Genomic DNA, 17,436 nt, shown 5'->3' with positions numbered 1-17,436 from the left:
TATTGTCCTGTTGAAAGAATTTTGAATCGCAAGACATGAAAACTGGAATAATCGAATAGATCTCTTATAGTTAACAGGATTTTAATGGCTTTTTTAAACTCACACACAAGCTTGTGTTTCTCCTGTTCAAGGTGGTAAGAGCTAAACTGCCAAATCAAATGCTTTTTATTTAGTTCAGCCAGGCCTAATACATGCCTCTTTATCAGGCCTGTGATTGGCATCAAATCATACAGTAGGAGTCTAGGTCTTGTCATCAGTGTTACTGGATCAATCCAAAAATGTTGCCACTTTAGAGTGTAGTATGTTGAATGCAGAAGCTTGATCAATCTAAAAAGGATAACGGACCAACATGAGCTTACATGTTAGTAGTGGAAATGTATTTGATAATAATGTGTAAAAAGGTATATAGTACATATAACATAGTTGGAGGATGTGACAGGATAGAAGCAAGTTTCAGAAAAAATATGAGGTGGAAGACTTTGATAGCCTTGGATGTCTAATTCAAATTGATCAAATTTGATGTATATAAATATCACATAAGACATTTCAGTCAGACAACTCACGTGTTTCATTAATACGTGTATTAGAAACAGTATATAGTTTGAGTTTGACGTCTAGGCTCGGGCCTCATCACTCCACATATTAATATAGAACATTGAGTGATGATTAGATAACTATCCCCGGGGCCTACAGACGGAAGAATGACTGAACTGAAACAAATGATATTATATTATATATTTCACTTTCAGATGTACTGTATTGATGTTTGAGTTCCTCTCCACCAGGACAATCTGCTAGCATAATATGTAATGCTGTATATATATATATACATATACAGTGGTATGCAAAAGTTTGGGCACCCCTTAGGAAAACCACTGCATCAGTTTGTCACTTGCTGAGCTTTTGAAGCAGCAACTTCATTTTAACATATGTTATACCTTATGGTAACAGAAACATCTCAGTAGTGAAATAACTTTTATTGGTCAAACAGAAACATGTTTATGTGCATTCAAACAAAAATAGGCATGTGCATAAATTTTGGCACCCCTAAGAAATAATTCCATTAATATTTAGTATTGCCTCCTTTTGCTGCAATAACGGCCTGTAGACGCCTCCTGTAGCCACAGACAAGTCCCTTAAGCCTGGCAGGTGGTATTTTGGCCCATTCTTCCACACAAAACGTCTCCAGTTCAGTCAGGTTTCTTGGCCTCCGTGCATGGACAGCCTTCTTCAAATAAATCCATACATTTTCAATGATGTTAAGGTCTGGGGACTGGGATGGCCATTCCAGAACATTGTACCTGTGCTTCTGCATGAATTCCTTGGTGGATTTTGATCGGTGCTTAGGATCATTGTCCTGCTGAAAAATCCAACCCCGGCGTAGCTTCAACTTTGTGACTGACTCTAGAACATTCTTGTCAAGAATCTCCTGGTACTGTAAGGAATTCATGTGGCCCTCAACTTTAACAAGTTTTCCAGTACCTGTGCTAGCCACACAGCCCCATAACATGATAGATCCTCCACCAAATTTTACAGTGGGCAACAAGTTCTTTTCATTGAATGCAGTGTGTTTTTTTCGCCATGCATACCTGTTCATGTTATGACCAAATAACTCAATCTTGGTCTCATCTGACCACAGTATTTTGTTCCAAAATGCTTCTGGCTTGTCCAGATGTGCTTTTGCATACCTCATGCGACTCTTCTTGTGATTAACACTCAGGAAAGGCTTTTTGCACATCACCCTTCCAATGAGCTCTTCCTGGTGCAAAGTACGCTGGATTGTGGAACGGTGAACAACTACACCATCAGCAGCCAGATGTTGTTGTAGTTCTCTGGAGGTGGTCTGTGGCTTCTCTGTGACCATTTTCACCATCCTTCGCCTGTGCCTTTCCCCTATTTTTGTCGGCCTACCACATCTTTCCTTCACACGGACTGTTCCTGTGGCCTTCCATTTCACAACTACGTTTCTGACTGTGGAGACAGACAGTTTAAACCTGTCAGATAATTTTTTGTACCCTTCTCCTAATTTATAATGTTGGATTATCTTAGCTTTCAGGTCAGTGGAGAGTTGTTTTGAGGTCCCCATCTTGCCACTCCCTAAGAAAGAACCTAGGCCAGGCACAGCCAGCTATTACCTATGTTAAATAGCCTTTTTCATGATTGGTTCCACCTGTCTTTGTAATTGAAGGTCTAATGAGCTAATCAAAGCAATTTTGTGCAGCAACCTGTCAGCTATAAATCCGTACAGGTGTTGAAATGAATGCTATTTATAAGGGTGCCCAAACTTTTGCACATCCCATTTTTTGCATTTTATTTTATTATAATAAAACTATGTAATGCTACCCTAAGAATTTTGGTCTGGAAAACACTAAAACGTCTACATCTTTGTAGGAAAACAAATGTTGTTGCTGTGATCTTCTATTATAAAGGAAAAGCAAATTGTCATGAAATCTCAGAGGGGTGCCCAAACTTTTGCATACCACTGTATATGTCATAATTTATGTTTGTATATATATATTAATATATATGGATATAACATATGATAACATAACATATGACATACAGTATATACATAATATAAACTTCACTTCAGCATGTACAATGTTGTGTAATTTGGAATCATTGCTTGATTTCCAAAACATTGTAAAAACATGATGGAAAACGTAAGCTGCAAATAACAAAGTAGAAAGATTATATAACAATTGTTTTATTTCTGGGAAATTAGCATACATGCTTTTTAAGGAAAATAATTAGACTCAATAACAGGCAATGATGTGAGAAAATGTAATATATGTGTTATAAGAGATAGTGTATTTGGTTTGTTTTGGTTTGCCACAATAACGAAATGTACAGGATCCTGTTACCAGTCTTTTTCTTAGGATTTATACAATAATTAAGCTTTAGGGGACACCACAGTTATTAATCTTAAACAACTTGTTTTGCCTGTTCCTCCCTCTAACTTACCTGCTGTGTCTATCATGAGTTTCTTTTGACCTGGCATCAGGCCGCAGTGCTTAACAATAATTTACCCATCCATGCACAGAAACTCACATAGTGATAGTCAGTCAAGGACAATACATCATTCAGACAAGAGAGACTGAAGATGAAATGTTGGTGTGCAACACGCGTCTTCTGTATTTCATTTTTTAAATTTAGTTATTTAAAGGACAGTGCACATTGATCAACATTTCTGTAAACGTGCCAGTGTTAACCAGCAGGCTAATTTTCAACTGTAGTCCTTTGGCAAGATGTTCGAATAACCACAAACAAACAAGAGAAAGAAAAACATAATTAAAAAACAAACTACACACAGCAACATACAACAACATAACAATAAATAGGAACAGACAAACATGCAAACAGATTAAATACTATCATACTATGCAGTTAAAAGTGTTCACATTTTTTATTGCCTAAAAGCCAGTTCTTAAAAGAGTGGTTACATGTGGGATAGGAGGTGCTATTCCTTATCTGTATTGGTATTGTGTTCCAAAGTTGGGAAGCCCTCACAGAGAAGCACAGTTTACCAAAGGAACTGGACCTAAGGGGGACTACACAATCCCCTCTTAGGGCAGACCTTGTGGTTCTGCTGTTTGAGTTTTTCTGCTGTATAAAAGTGCAGAGTGGTGGGGGTGCCTTGCCATTTATAATCTTAAAAATTAGACATGCATCAGTGTGTTTTAAAAGATTTTCCCAGCTGAGCAGGTTATGTTTGTCCAGGATTAATAAATTGACCCCTTAAGGTCTCTTCAAACAAAACACAAAACTTGGCAGATATCCATTAAAAGCAGCTTCTCTATAGATGTAAGATTTCAAATAAGCCACAGAATCACAGTTATCTATATATGATATTATTGTTAAGTAGTTGCAAATGGGCAGGTAAGTTGTTTGCAAAGTGGTCGATATGCTGCACCTGACTGGGTAGAATCCCTTTTTGTTTTAAAACATTATTGCCTTGAGAAAGTATTTTTTTCTGCAAGTATCCTGCAAGTATTTAACTTCTACTGATTAATTTCAAGGTTAAGCAGATGGTTTAAACTCTGACTTTGAGTTGGATACAAAATGGTCTGGTTGCCTCGTACTGTATGTACACTAATACTAATTTAAATAACAGGGTTCAAGGCTGGAGTGAGTCATTTGAGGTAATCCCTTTAAAGAGTGCCCAGTCATTTTTGAGGAAAGTGAGCTAATTTGATTAGCTCACAACCCCATCAACAAATAATAAAAACAAAGTTAGGACCGTACTTCTCTGCATAAAGTTAATAGCTCTAAATATCCTGGTGTATGGCTGGACTCTAAGCTTTCATGTAAATTACATATAAATCATGTATTACGAAATGTCAATTATTGAATCAGTGTCTTACATTACTTTCGCAATTGTTTTACGTTCAGTGTCCGTAAATTGCTCCTCAATTTGTACTTCAGATTATGGATTATAGTGATGTTGTTTACCAAAATGCACATAAATCAGATCTTGCTCTACTTTACACAGCCTATAATAGTCTATGTAGATTTGTTCTTGGTTGCCCTTTTCATATACATCACTGCACAATGTATAACACACTAAAATGGCCTTCATTAAAAGTTGTCATGATCCTTGTTTCGTATGTCATGTCCTTGTGTTGTGTGTTTTATTTTGAAATGCTTTCCCCACTTGTGTCATGTTAAGCTTCACTTCCTGTCTGCGTTTCCCTCCTGTGCCTGATTATGTCATTGTGTTCACTTGTTGCCCCTGTGTTTCTCCTCCCCCTTCCAGCTGTCGCTCGTCTTGTGATTACCCTTGTGTATTTAGTACTTGTTTCCCTTTTGTCTGTTGTTCGGTCGTCGTCATGTCTTCCCTGATCTTGTCCATGATACCTGCCTGTTCCTGTTGCCCTTCATGTCTGAAGCTAAGTGTTTTTCATGTCCCCTTGCTTCGTGATTTCATCAACAGCTTTTGAATAAAGCTCGCTTTTTGTTTTTGACCCTTACCTGCTTCCCCTTGATTTACTGCACTTTGTTTTGGGTCGTCTGGAATCCGCCCCTTGAGAGGGAGGTTCTGTCATGAGCCTTGTTTTCTGTCTGTTTCCTGTTTTATTTTGAAATGTTTTCCATTTGTTGTGTCATGTGTAGTTTTACTTCCTGTCTTTTGGTTCCCTTGTGTCTGATTGTTTCATTGTTGTCACCTGTTGCCCTCTGTTTCTGCCTCCCCTTCCCCCGCTGTGGCTTGTGTTGTGATAAGTGGCTTTGGATTTAGTCCTGCCTTCCCTTGTGATCCCGGTCAGTTCGTTATCGTCTTTCATGTGGGCAAGTCAAGTGTTTTTCATGCCCTGGATTTGACATAACTTTGTATTTTTTTAAAACAGCTTTGGAATAAAGCTTGCCTTTTTTTTGTACCCATACCTGCCTCCCTTTTTGCTGCACTTGGGCCCTATTTCCCCAAACCCTGACAAAAGTAAGAAGATGCCTTCATTGGCTTCAACTTATATTCAAATTCATTTACTTTTTTATTATCCCCCTTATTTAAGGCAGTATTTTGTACCTTACTCATCACATGATTAAGTTAGACACTCTGTCCAGATTTATTTCTCGGTCCCTAAGCAAAACAAATCTATTGGCAAAAGAGTGATCATGTTTAAAGCCTCAACAGATTGGAATACTTTACCTTCTACTATTAGATCGCTTGCATCATTGTGTATGTTTAAGCATTCATTATCATCTTATTTTCAGCTGGTCTGCTCTTGTTATTAATGAAACTGTTCTATTACACACGACTGTCCATCACATTGTAATGATTGTATGGACATTTAACTTGCACTTTTTTATTCCTATACATACTTTTTCATAATATTTGCACATTCAGTGCTCCCTGTACTGTATATATATTATATATATATATATAGAGTATATTTTGCACTTCTGGTTGGATACTAACTGCATTTCATTGGCTTGTACCAGTATTTTCGCGCAATGACAAAGTTGAATCTAATCTATAACTTCATAAATTGAATTTAAAAGACTGAATATGGTGTGACCTTGTTTTGCTTTCTGTTCTGTTTTTTTAATGTCTTTATGACATTGCTGTAATTGAAATAAATTAAAGGGTTTTTTGTATTTTTTATCAAACATCTAAACTGTTGTTAGTTCATGAGAAAGTGATCTGATGTCTGATTTAAAAAAAAACAGCCATGTAAAGTATAGTAATGCCCCAATGTGAAAACAGGAACAGTCTGTCACACAGCTGTCATAAGTATGCCAACTCCCACAAGCGGGATTTCCAGACGAATGCGCTTTTGTTTATCTGATTAGCATCCAAAAATTGTCACTAGCAAGCTGTTAAACCGGAGGGGTTTGGTCCTTTCTAATCTCCAATCCTCACAAATTGGATTCACACCTTGTACGTAATTCAAAGGTGTTGAGCAGGTTGTCTGGGAGTCAGGATGCATGTTAGAGGTGACACCTGTCTCCTTTAATTTAGGTCAAAAAGTGTTAAAGCAGCCACCCTCTGCCGTTACAGTTCAAAGACCTAAGGTTGCCTCTGAAGGCAGAGACTGAAGGTCAAATATGGTAAACCATGCTTTTTGATGCTGAGATCTATCTTTACAGGGAGCACTTTAAATGCATTTATAAATCCCAACATATAACAATTTAATTTTAGCTGCTCTGTCTTTGTGATTTGCAGCTTCCTGGTGTAATGTTTTAATGTAACGAGACATATTGAAAACAACCCACTGGTTGTAATGATATATATATATCATGTAATTGAGTTCTATTATTGACACAAATCACTGTAATGTAATGCTGCAACTACAACTAAATGCGGGGCCTATTTCTCACTATATCGTACTATAAAGCTTGTGAATTCACCCTCAGGGATCAATAATGTATGTTTTCTTTCTATTTTTAACAAAAAATGAATGTTTAATTTAAGTGCAAACACAACCATAAATATACATTAAAACAGAAACAACATATATGAACATTTAAACATGGAATGTACTTGCATCCACATCCTTATTCCCCAAGTGGTGTAAAATGATATTTAAACTTTGCCAAGTGACACAACATTGTTCAATAATGTGTTTAAATAGGCCTTAAAACTCAGTCTACACTAGAGGGGATAAAGGTAAAAGTGTTTGCTTGTTCAGATACACAACCTGCCACCTGCTGCCAAATGAATGCAACAACTAGACAATACTAAGAAATGCAAAATGTTCTCCTCTGCTTGGGTCACAAAAAATACAGACATTACAGCGAGTTAATCCTAAACCTTAAGCAATTTACATTTGGATAATATTTTATTGAACGCATGTAACTAGAAAGCCCATAAATAAGTAGAACAAGATGAACGGTAATGAACTGGAAAAATATTTAAGTTTCATGAAAATCAAACATGTTTTTGATTCTGACTTTACAATTTTTCAACTATTTATAATGCAGAAGCGACAAACACCAATAAAGCTGGGTTTTAATACACAATCATACATCAGTGTATTTGTTTATTAAATGTTCTATAAATAAACTTAATTTGGTAAGTAATGCAAACAAATCAGAACATGGAACATCTTTTTAAATGTTCTGTTTGTTTATTACACACATACCGGCCCATCCCCCCACACACCTGATATTCAATAAACAATTAAACAACAACATAAGTATACATTTATTTTCAATAATCAAAACTACAACAACAATTACTCGTAAAACAGTCATTAAAAAATTGCTTTTGCTTGGTTGAAATAGGTCATAGTTGTTATTAGCTTATGTGGGACATCTGGCACTACAAAAATGTGAGGCCTGAGCTCTAAATGAGATTTCTACAGAAGCTTGGAGATACTCATAAGCCCGATGGAGGTGAGAAGTCTAAAGCTTACATTAAAAAAGGTGCCTGCCTCGTGCGTAAGGTCACATGTACATGACAGTTAATTGGGATTAGCTTTCTGCTTCACAGCTACGCAAGTACTTAGCACACTCCTGAGCAGGTTAAGTGTGGAAACTGTAACAGGAAGTACTGTACCTCTGCCAAAAAGAAAAACTAGCAAATATGTTTATAGGTCAGGAAAACACATTATGTGACTGGCCTACAACAAATTGTACAACAGTAGTGTCAATCAATGAACACAAACATACAGCCGTGGAAAAAAACAAGAGACCACTCCAATTTGTTCTTAAATCTTTATCTCTAAATGTATGGCAGACATTCCAGTGTGTGTTGAATTCCAACACAAAGAAAAAATGCCAGTAGTTCATAGAATACAATAAACCTATAAAAACATAAAACATGAGAAATTGATAATGCTATAAGGTCTCTTAATTTTTTCCGCAGCTGTATGTTACTGAGCACACTGACTGCATGGTTTAATTGTTATTCTGCAAATACTTCTACTAGTCTACTGCATTGACTTTAGAGCTTTGAAGTTACTTTCTTTGTTTGTACTTATTTGGAGTGAAATGACTAAATCTTATATATCTTAATACAGAATCGTAAAATTCACTTGTAGTGATTTGTATTAGAATTTCTGGGGGAGAAAGCTAAATGTATTATTTGAAGCTAGTTTCAGAATAATGAAACACCGTTCAAAGAGACAGGGATTCAAATGTGTGTAGCACAGTGAGTTGAAATGGAAGTTAATATGGCTGAAAATGAATGGAATACTGTCTGAAGGGTAAGCACCATATAGCCTCAAAAAAGTAGTTTTAAAAAAAACTATAGAGCCTAATAACAAAAACAGTTAGCTACCAGTTGGAACATCAAAGATTTCTAAATGTAGGTTATTGGTTGTTTGGTTTGATGGCTGTTGCTTGTTTTTGTTCTTCCTTCAATTGACAGTAACATGAATTAAGGTAAGAGGCCTAGGATGCAAAAGGAAGAGAGGAAGACTATGAGCCTAAAATTCAGTTCTTGGATGAAATTGTGTTATGAATATTAAAAACATGCTGTACTTCCTGTGAAACTCCTGCTAAGGTTTTGTTACTGTGACTTTCTCTCAAGTCCTGCTGATGATATACTCCAGATCTGTGCTCTTTCTAATCTTTGACCTTCAGAGTGGCTTAGACACTCGTGTGCACCAAAGGATTTACATCTGATTTTCCTCTTCTGGTACACACTCGATAGTATATAAGTTAACCTTAATTGAAATTAAACTAATGCAAAAGCCCTGCAATAACCAGTAAGTACGTATAGTATATGATATATACACGTAATAGATACATATTTACAACTAATAATAGTGTTCACGCGCAGGCGGTCATGCACGACACAAAGGCAAATGCAATGAACCATGACTGAATGTTTGCATATGTTGCTGAAACCTCTCTGGTTGTTCATTGAACAGAGTTTATGGTTCAATAAGAGGACACTAAATGATGATGTATTTTTTTTATTCTGTTGTATAGGGGTTAAAAGCATTATTGTTATTACTAGGTTTGTCATTAAGCGTTTAAGTATGCTGGTTCTATTATTGGTTTAAAAAGTGATTTATTAGATTTATTAATTTATTATTGGTCCTAAGTACATCCTATACATAGTTGACTGTCTTATGGGTCATGTCATTTTAAAAGAACATCAGCACCACCTGGCGGCCCAACCATGGAATAGATGATGACCTGTGGGATCTGCGTCTGACATGTCTGTTATTTCTAGTATTTACAAGCAGAGGCGGAAGTATGCAGATATTTTTCTGAGAAGATGTAGAAGTAAAGACCTGCTTTACAAATACGTACTCAAATTTAAAGTAGTACAGTTAGTTGGGTAAAAACTACAATACAGTATGTGACTCTCAGATGTAGCAGTGTAGTATATACAGACAGGTAATTGAAATAACCAAAGTACTTCAAATCATTTACAGTATTTGTGTTTAGATAATTCCCCACCGCCGCTTCTGATTAGCCATAAGCACTTCTTTTTGTTTATTGTAAAAATAGAAAACAGAGAACCACAGTCTCTCTGGTAAAACATTGCGGTATAATAATGCATCACCTTTTATTAATCAGTACTTTTTCTTTATCTGAATGCCATTCAAATATTTGTGATGATAAACAGTTTAAAATAAAATCCCACATAACCTGTACTGGCACTGTAATTACAGTGTGAAAGGGTTGTTCACTGAGGCTTTATGTTACTCTGTAATTTGATTGAGAAAAGCTCTGAGCATGCAATGTGTTGAATTACAGCCTGCATACCGAATTACCCAAAGTTTCAGGTGTTTAAGGCACACAGGTGTGGTTTGTTAAACTGCATAAAAACGATGCATTGTAAAGTGGTGTGCTAACCTAACAATAATAATAGTACATTTTATATATAAATGCACCTTTCCATGCTCTCAAGGTTGCAGTACAAGGTACATAAAAACAAGACATAAGATATAATCAATAAAAACAACTTTATTTACTTGTATTTTTAGTAAGTTTATAGGTAATTCACATAGATAGCCACATGTATTTAAATGCTCTGTTTGACTTCTACTGGTTTGTTCCTGAAAAACTATAATAATGTACCTTTTAGTTCTGTATTAAACACAAAAACGGGCATTCAAATGTTAAGTACATCATTTAAAAACATTTTTAAAAATGTTTGGAAGCTATTTTTTCTGCACCTATTTAATAGAGTTTCGGTTATGAGTATCAATACATTAAATGAATTAATACACTGGCAACCAACATACACAAAGGTTACTGTGTAACACAGTGTATGGTCAAAGACATTTTTAGCTCAATGTTTTTATAAAACTCCCAGACCAAGACTTCCTGTAATATTCCTAGGAAACAATAATGATACAATCTTTAGTCGTTTAAGACCAACTTTTTACAATGTGATTACCAAAACAAATCTGTGAGAAATATATTGTCTACACACAGAAGCTACAGAAATGTGTGGAATAGGTACACTCACAGCCTGAAGAGAGACTCTACCAACACTGTATTGTGTTGGTATGACACTTTGTCAGTGTTTACTTTTCCTGTTTTGTGGCAGTTATGGCTGGCTAGTAAGCGGTTTAGGATCCGCATTCATCAGGAATATTGTTTAATTTCAGTACATTTTTCATGCCGTTTAGATGATAGATGACTGCTGACTAATTTCGCCGTTTTCGTCTGGACTTTCTGATTGGCACAGTGTGTACAAGCCTGTGAAAGTCTCAAATGCTTCTTTATTTAATGCCTTCTTTAACGTTGCAGTAGGTAAGTCCTTAGCTGGAGTGCACAGAACTTTCAGTCTCTGTGTGGAGAAAGAAATTACGTTAACATTAATGACTCAAGTATGTTCACTTTGGCAGAATAATTTACACAAGTACAATAAAGTATCCCATGATATAGACAAAATGTCAGATAGGGCAAGGCAGGTTTCTTGGTACAAAATCCAATAAATAACTTTTTAATTGTTGCTGTCATTTTGTTTTGATAACAAAGTAAAATCTGGGAACAGCAAACTTTAAGGCCTTTTTTTTCAACCACTAACTTTCAGCATAATCACATCAGCAAACTTACAAATAGTCACTAAATATTAACTAACAGTTTGGTGCCTTCAACATGCCTTATTTATTTATATGCATTTCAAAAGTGGTAAGATTTAGCTCCACATTTTCCCAGATTCCCTTTCTTTCATGCAGTAAAACCATTTCAGCACCATCATAGGAGTTGTATTTTTGCCAATACCTACTATTACCAATATTTTTAAAGCAAAACCAGTGTTAGCTTGATGTCCTAAATTTACTGTATACAATACAGTTTCTTTGTCAATATAGGTATAAAAACCTTTACACCAATGTTCCAGCTACTTAGTTACGTGGTGGCAGGGCCAGAGGGTGGCTTGCGGACATGGACCACCCCCCGAAAATGTTGCAGACACTAAAGTCGGTGTTTTAGAAACTAACCCATTCTGCTTGTCAATTGTTTTTTATTTTAAAACTATTGTCTGATAAGTAACATGACCGCTACAACGTGTGCCAGTACCTGTCTCAATGATCCTGGAGTGACACTCACAGCATACAGCATCCACAGAGGAACCATGAGCGTTGAAGAGAGCGTAAATAATCCTCCAATAGCGTAGCCCCACCAGGGGTATTCATAAGTGTTGTTGAATTTCAGCGGAATATATTTGACCAAGGAGAAGAGAAATGTGCACTAAAAAAAACACAAGGCAAAAGAAGAGAAGGCATAAAAACATCCAAATAAAAGAGATTTGACAGTTGCCTATTGTTTATGTAATTATTTTTAGATAAATCTCACAGTATAGGCATTTGCATATGTCATGTCTTTGACGGATCGTGACAGTTAATGAGGTTACATATCTAAGATTTCTTTAGATAGTCTTATAATTAAATATTTCATTAGGAAACACAAGTCAGTGATGACAGAGATTACTTAAGCATTTAATTCAAACTGACATCAAAAGTTGCAATACAGTACCCCATCTAAAACTGGTCTCCATCTGGTTAAGACGTGCACTGCCTTTAGGACAGAAGCCTATGGCAGCTGTCAAATACATTTGCTTGTTAGTAAAGCATGAACAAAGTTACAAGGCAGGCATGCCCTCATCTGCAATACTTACTACACAGATAGCTGGTGTGCAGTACTGCCAACAATATTTCATGAAGGACCATGGCCGATATCCAATCATGTCCTTTATATTATCATAATGGCGATCTGCACCTGAAAAAAAGATAGATATATTACCTGTGTTGGATCATTGTATATCCTGTTAGGGAATATTTTGTGTAAGCTTGTAAATCTTTAGCTCAGTTACGTCTCTTCTTCTCTGTGCTCCTCTGGCATAGGCTAACGGCCTTGCAGGTGCTGTTATCGCCATTAAGGAGGGGCAGCCTGGGCTTCCGAAGCCTTGCTGTTCCCACAGTGGGTACAATCTCATGCTGACCTAAGATTGGCTTTATTGTTTAGGGACAGCTAGCGCCAGTTTATTTGGCCCACTATGCTCCCGTAAGCACCTTATTTGTCACCTAAATGACAGTTTAAGTTAAACGTATTGTCTGAGCTTGTTTAGTCTGACGTTTGAAGAATGTTGTTTATCCATTTGGAACTAGTTAAAACCTCTTCCTATTGTCGAGATCTTCAGAATTGGTTTGGCAACCGCTGTGGCAACTCGTGTCTACAGTAAATGTCTTGTCAATTCTCCGGCCGTAACTCCAAATAAACCCAACAGTGTTTTGCCATGAAGTTGCTGCTCTCCAGCGTCTCTCTGAGTTTCGTCTCCATTGCTTCAGAAGTTTCCACCACATATACAGTATAGCTCCTCAATCCTATTTGACATAATTGGTATGAGAGGAAACTGTGGGATCCCAACTTGCATTGAACTACACAAATTATAAAACAACTGGGTTTCCAAAACGTAAGGATTGTGGGCAGTTGATCCCCTGAAATGAATCAATTATTATTTTACAAATAGGTTAACTGGTAATGTTTTCCTATGCAATTTATTTACTCCTCCTTACACTCTCACTTTCTTTCAATCCCTCATTATGATTATGTGTGGAACAACTGGTTTAATAACTACTTGTCTGTACAACATGAGATTATAAAGGGGAATTCAACATTGTGGGTTATATGTTCTCCTTACCATATACCCATCCAATACAGACAGACTGAAGAACAGCAAAAAGCAGGAGGGTCATCCCACTGCAGGCGTGGTAGTCAAACAGTTGAAAAATATAAAGGCCTCCCTGCAAAAGATAAGAGAGTCCTTCAGGGAAAGGCGAAATAGGTGGAATCATTCACACTTTGTGTTTGTTTATTATGTTATTGTATTAGTGTTTACGATGTTCAGCAGAAATTATACTCTACAAAAGATAATTGTTCATGTAGACATAACCCTTCATTATCTTCTGCTCAAAGAACCCTTTATGTTATATCCTCTTGTATTTTATGTCTACAACTTCCCTCTTAGAACATTTATAGCAGGTATGTATAGTAAATGTGGCCTTAATTTATTCAGGAAATCAACATCAAAAGTTTTTCCCACTCACCTCTGTCACCATCAAAAGGCCAATGAGGAAACTTCCAACAGAAATACCAAGAAGGAGAAGTTTACGACGACAGCTGTTTTGAAAGAAGTCCGGATACATATCGGAGATGGTTGTGACCAATGCCTCTTGATATGCAAACTAAGGTAATTAAAATAAATGTATTAACACAAGAAAAATGTATCATAGTGTTTATATTGTATCTAATTATTGCAAAATAGCTTATTGTCCTACCTCACTATCTAACCCCAAGAAGATGATCATAACAAAGAAGAAAATAGCCCAGAGTTGGGGAAGTGGCATCAGTGCCACTGCATGAGGATAAGCAATGAATGCCAACCCTGGACCTACAAAGTACATGAAAAAAGGTAAAATTATCATAAACATCCAAACAGTATCCCTCTGAGTTTCTCTCAAGAGCTATCTGCCATACCTGATTCAGCCACCATCGATATATCCACACCTTGCTCTTTTGCCATAAAACCGAGCACAGAAAAAATAGCAAAGCCAGCAACAAAGCTGGTAAAACTGTTTAACAGGCACAGGTAGACACAGTCTCTATAGAGGAAATATAAAAAACATTAGTAAACCTGTGCTCTTAAGGTCTGAACTACAGTAGGAACTGAAGTACATATTTTAATTGAAAAGTCAGTGCACATGAAAGAAATGCATACCTGTAGCAGTTGTTGCTGTATTTATTGTAACTTCCTAAAGATGTCAGAACACCTGTGCAGACACCATAGGAGTAAAAGATTTGGCTGCCAGCATCCATCCATACCTAAAGTATATGGATTAGTTTGAAAAGATGCAATTATGTTTTTAGTCGCAAAAAGGTAATACAGAATCTGCTAAATGTTCACTGTGTACAGTGTAGTATATTTGTATTTGTTTTCAACACAATGTCTCTCTTGCAATACAATATCTGCTCATAAATACTTTTAAAGTTAAGTTAGTCATTTCAAAAAAGGGACTATTAGTTGTTTTTGGCAATCTGGGAACCATTAAGCAGGCTCTTGGTCTTGTTTGTGATCATATTCAGACACTCAGAGCACTTGGTTTAGGTCAGTGAGAGGGCTTACCTCTGGATCAGCGAGGCGGGATGGGTCTGGGTAAAGGTAGAATATGATTCCTTCTTTGGCCCCTGGTAGTGTGAGACCACGTACAAGCAACACTACTAGCATTACATAGGGAAATGTGGCAGTGAAGTACACCACCTAAGATAGACCCAAAAGGTTCTCTGTTACTTTGAAATATTAAATAGAACAAGGTATACATGAGATCAGATATTAAAGATGTCATATTAAGATTGTACTGTACCTTTCCTGTAGACTTCACTCCATTCCAGACACAGAAGTAACACAACACCCAGGCAAGAAGTAGACAGAGGGCCAGGTCCCATCGGACACTACCAATTTCATCAATCCCTCTGGACAGGCCCAATATTCTCCTCCTGTAACAAAGTGTATTAATAAACATGCAACAAGAACAGTTGCCCTTTTATGATGCTTTGATTCAAGCTACTTACTCCCAAAACTCTACAACCGAAGATGTGCTGGGTCCTGACAGGTGCAGAGAGGATGTTTGATTTTGACCATGCTCAAAACAGGCATCTTAAAATAAAGGATTAAGATGGATTGTGAAAACTGATAAGAGAAGTAGATTATTTACACAGTATGTTTCATATCTGAAAATAAAGTTGTGATACCTGTATTCCAGCTGTTGTGACAGCTCGCCCAAGGAAGCTCAGACTTGAAGGATGAAAAGAGGTAGAGAAACGCCCAAGCCAGGATGATTATGTAATACACCCCAGTGTACAAAACAACCACTTGACTTCCATAACCTAAGCCTGTAGAGAGATAAAGACGTGTTATTGTAACATCATGACAATTGTATTGTACTCAAGTAAAAATAAGAGGCTAGTTGTATTTACAATATTTCCAATGCATTCAAATAAATATACAATTTTAAATGCAAATAGAAAATAAAATATTGTACTTTTGAATTCATACTTTTTGTTTAAGTAAGATTTTGCATTCCAACTTAACTTGACTTTATCCAGTCTTGAAGACAATAAAACAATCTCCTTCACACTGCGTTCTTATGCATCAATAGTCAGTAGCAATTGTCATTACGCTGTTGTTTGTCTTATTATCAAAGCTGATCAAATCGGGGTTACAAACATTATGAAGACTCTTACCTTCAAAAAGAGGGCATATTTTCCTCCAACACATTATTCCACCCTGACTGGTGAACTGGCCCAGAGATGTCTCCAGGAAGAAGAGTGGGATGCCACAGGTGAACAAAAACAAAACATAAGGTATGAAGAAAACCCCTTTAAAATAAAAAACGAGATATCTTGTTAAAATATTGAAACAATACCATACTTTTGAGAACATTCAATTATGATGTTGAGAGAAGACACGACACTAAGAAATCATAGTTACTTTATAAAAATACTGAGAGTTGTAGGGTTTCTACCGCAGCACTTTAAATCATTTCTTATAAACCAATTATTAACTAAACACAATCCTAATCCTTTCCAAGGCAGGCTACATCATAATATGTGCACATGATGAACACATGATGATGCTATAACAACAAAGATTTACCTCCTCCATTTTTGTAGCAAAGGTAAGGAAATCTCCAGACATTTCCCAGACCGACAATGTGACCGGCCACGGCCAGGAAGAACACAATCTTGCTATCCCACTGTTCCCTCTCTCGAGGTTTGGATTGGGTTTGTCCTGGTTTGGTCCCAAGGGTCATCAGATTTAGCTGTGAGTTTTGTCTTTGGTCCATTTTAACCTTTTAGTAAATGAATATTAGTAGGAAATATAGCTGTAGTTAGACCTTATCAAATAATGGCAATACATGTATGATTACATTGAGTATTTTGCAGATATAGTCCAGATATTTTAAATACCAAGGTTTCTCTTTAGTAGGCCTACTGTCAGGTTTCACTCAACATGAGTTATTGAGTGAATTGTATATAAACGCCATGTTAGATAATAGTCCTTAAGAAGGCGATAAATAAGCTAACAAAATGTAATTTGTCTTTGCAGAAGTGTCCCATTATATTAAAAATGTATATGGGTGCAGTCAAAAAAACATATCCAACTGTTTAAATAACCAATGCAAAGATTCCCATGCTATAAAATGAGTCAAATCCAAACCTGAAAGATGCAGACTCTACCCTGAGCAGTTGAAGTGTTTCCTCTTTTGACTGAAAGAAAATACCAGCCCCTCTCAAAGAATAGGTTGAGAAAATTGGGTTTTCTGTGAGGAGGGGCCACTGAGACTGAACTAACCAGTCTTTCTTTAGAAACCAACAGAAAACAATATAGTGTCATGATCCTTGTTTTGTTTGTTGTTTCCTGTGTTATTTTGAAATGTTTTCCCCTCTTGTGTCATGTTTAGTTTCACTCCCTGTCTGAGTTTCCCTCCTGTGCCTGATTGTGTCATTGTGTTCACCTGTTGCCCTTGT

General features: G+C 36.6%; 1 protein-coding gene across 1 annotated transcript; it reads right to left on the bottom strand.

Annotated features, from left to right (window-relative positions):
* Positions 1-10,398: 10,398 nt before the first annotated feature.
* On the bottom strand, positions 10,399-17,436 carry LOC134882878 (sodium- and chloride-dependent GABA transporter 2-like). Its single transcript, XM_063910884.1, has 15 exons — positions 17,126-17,436; positions 16,562-16,757; positions 16,150-16,284; positions 15,658-15,798; positions 15,478-15,562; positions 15,270-15,402; positions 15,032-15,166; positions 14,627-14,730; positions 14,386-14,510; positions 14,187-14,299; positions 13,956-14,093; positions 13,550-13,652; positions 12,527-12,627; positions 11,929-12,099; positions 10,399-11,194 (listed from the first exon to the last, which is right to left on the bottom strand). The coding sequence occupies exons 1-15, from the start codon at positions 17,300-17,302 to the stop codon at positions 11,030-11,032; spliced, it is 2,022 nt and encodes a 673-aa protein (XP_063766954.1). The 5' UTR covers positions 17,303-17,436; the 3' UTR covers positions 10,399-11,029.

This window comes from Eleginops maclovinus, chromosome 20 (genome assembly GCF_036324505.1).
Source record: "Eleginops maclovinus isolate JMC-PN-2008 ecotype Puerto Natales chromosome 20, JC_Emac_rtc_rv5, whole genome shotgun sequence".
In the NCBI taxonomy this organism is placed as follows: Eukaryota; Metazoa; Chordata; class Actinopteri; order Perciformes; family Eleginopidae; genus Eleginops; species Eleginops maclovinus.
Note: the sequence above shows the minus strand (reverse complement) of the source record. Positions and strands in the feature narration are given on the sequence as shown.